Consider the following 2225-nt stretch of genomic DNA (forward strand, 5'->3'; position numbering starts at 1 on the left):
GGGGTTCAGACACTGATGCTGCAAGTTGCGCGACAGAGGGGTCTGCATGGGAATGAGCTTGCCCCAGCCCCCTTCTGACCTGTGGAGCTCTGAGGTTAGCAAATGAGCTGACTCTGCCTTAAGGAGAGCCCATCTTCAGTCCTTACGGTCCTTTGACTGTTTCCCTGTGGTGTCCTGCCAGGCTGTGAGCTGCCCTCCAGAAGGGCACTGCTGTCTCATAGCACCTCTGTGATATCTGAGAGATAAATGAAGAAGGTGCAGAGATGCTGAGAGTATGGATATGGTGGTAGGAGGCTGTATATGGGTGGCTGAAAAGAGCCCTGTGTGTCCTTGGCTAGAAGGAAGTGTGGAGAGCCCTCTCAGGTGCCTGGAGAAAGGGTGAGAAGTTTGGAGATCTGCGCCTTGAAACTGGACTCGTCTGCTGTCAGTAAAGTCTTTTTTCTCTTTAGGGCAATGTATGAGAGTGATCATCCTCCAGCTCCAAGAGGTGGAAGCACCGGAGAGCTGGGAACAAGACTAATAGACTCACTCTTCACCAATGGATAGGGAATATGTTTTTCTCAGGACACTAGAAATGCCAAGGATTTCTACCTTTGAGGAATACTCCCCGGGAGTGACAAGGACAGCTAAAAGAAAATTAAAAAATATTTTAAAAAATCCCTGAAACTCTGTTCCTCAAACCTCATTCTTTAGAACTGGGAGTGTAGATGGGGAAAAGCCTTTACACGATGAGTGAATTTCACCTGACAGAAATTGTGAATGTCAGAGCTACTCAAACCCATTGCCCCATTCCCACTACTGTACAGCAGAACAGGCTCCTCTGGAGCCCGTGAGCAGACATCCCTGCCCCGCACAGTACACTCAGTGAGCACAAACTGCTGCTCAAGCAAGGGAGCTGCACAAAGATCCTCTCCATAAAGAGAGAGGCAGCTTTTGGAGGGGGGGGGGGTTGCATGAGAATTGCAACATTTGGGGGTTTCTTTTGCTTGAAAAGTCTCTCCTAACTTCCCAATGTCTTTTCTTCTTTGGACAGTCCCCCACGCCTGGAGATAGCAAAATGTCCAACAGCAGCTCCCTCAACGAGTTCCTTCTCCTGGCATTTGCAGACACACGGGAGCTGCAGCTCTTGCACTTCTCGCTCTTCCTGGGCATCTACCTGGCTGCCCTCCTGGGCAACGGCCTCATCATCGCAGCCGTAGCCTGTGACCACCGCCTCCACACCCCCATGTACTTCTTCCTCCTCAACCTCTCCCTCTTCGACCTTGGCTCCATCTCCACCACTGTCCCCAAATCCATGGCCAATTCCCTGTGGGACACCAGGGCCATTTCCTATTCAGGATGTGCTGCCCAGGTCTTCCTGGCTTTCTTTTTGTTTGGAGGAGAGTTTTCTCTCCTCACTGTTATGGCCTATGACCGCTACATTGCCATCTGCAGACCCCTGCACTATGGGACCATCATGGGCAGCAGAGCCTGTGTCAAAATGGCAGCAGCTGCCTGGGGCAGTGGTTTTCTCAATGGTCTCGTGCACACTGCTAACACAATTTCAATACCCCTCTGCAAAGGCAATGTGGTGGACCAGTTCTTCTGTGAAGTTCCCCAGATCCTCAAGCTCTCCTGCTCAGACTCCTACCTCTGGGAAGTTGGTCTTCTTGTGATTACTGCCTGTTTAGACATTGGCTGTTTCATTTTCATTGTGCTGTCCTACGTGCAGATCTTCACTGCTGTGCTGAGGATCCCCTCTGAGCAGGGCCGGCACAAAGCCTTTTCCATGTGCCTGCCTCACCTGGCTGTGGTCTTCCTGTTCATCAGCACCGCATTTTTTGCTTACCTGAAGCCTCCCTCCCTCTCCTCCCCAGCTCTGGATCTGGCATTGACTGTTCTGTACGCGGTGGTGCCTCCAGCAGTGAACCCTCTCATCTACAGCATGAGGAACAAGGAGCTCAAAGATGCCCTGAGGAAAGTGATTTCATGGACATTTTTCAGCAGTGGTAGCATTGCCATTTTTCTCCACAAATGACTTTCACTGTGTCCCATACCAGGACTGAGCTTTCTTTGTTCACTTTATTTTTATTATGACTATTATTATTAGTAGTAGTAGTATTTCTTATCATTTTCTTGCACAAATGCTTGGATTCATTCCAGTCTAACTGGGACTGCTCTGTCTCACCTGGTGCCTGTACAAAATTGTGTCCAACACTGGGTCAGAGCTGACTCCCTCACAATAT

The 2225-nt window shown here is 49.9% G+C and overlaps 1 protein-coding gene across 1 annotated transcript; it reads left to right on the forward strand.

Annotated features, from left to right (window-relative positions):
• The first annotated feature begins 1057 nt into the window (after positions 1-1057).
• On the forward strand, positions 1058-2017 carry LOC136995808 (olfactory receptor 14A16-like). The gene has a single exon (XM_067316843.1). It carries the CDS (start codon positions 1058-1060, stop codon positions 2015-2017), a length of 960 nt encoding a protein of 319 aa, XP_067172944.1.
• Positions 2018-2225: the final 208 nt, after the last annotated feature.

Source organism: Apteryx mantelli, unplaced genomic scaffold (genome assembly GCF_036417845.1).
Source record: "Apteryx mantelli isolate bAptMan1 unplaced genomic scaffold, bAptMan1.hap1 HAP1_SCAFFOLD_149, whole genome shotgun sequence".
Lineage (NCBI taxonomy): Eukaryota > Metazoa > Chordata > Aves > Apterygiformes > Apterygidae > Apteryx > Apteryx mantelli.

Excerpts from the sequence above, each read along its gene's own strand:
- LOC136995808 (XM_067316843.1), top strand. The coding sequence starts at position 1,058 with ATGTCCAACAGCAGCTCCCTCAACGAGTTCCTTCTCCTGGCATTTGCA.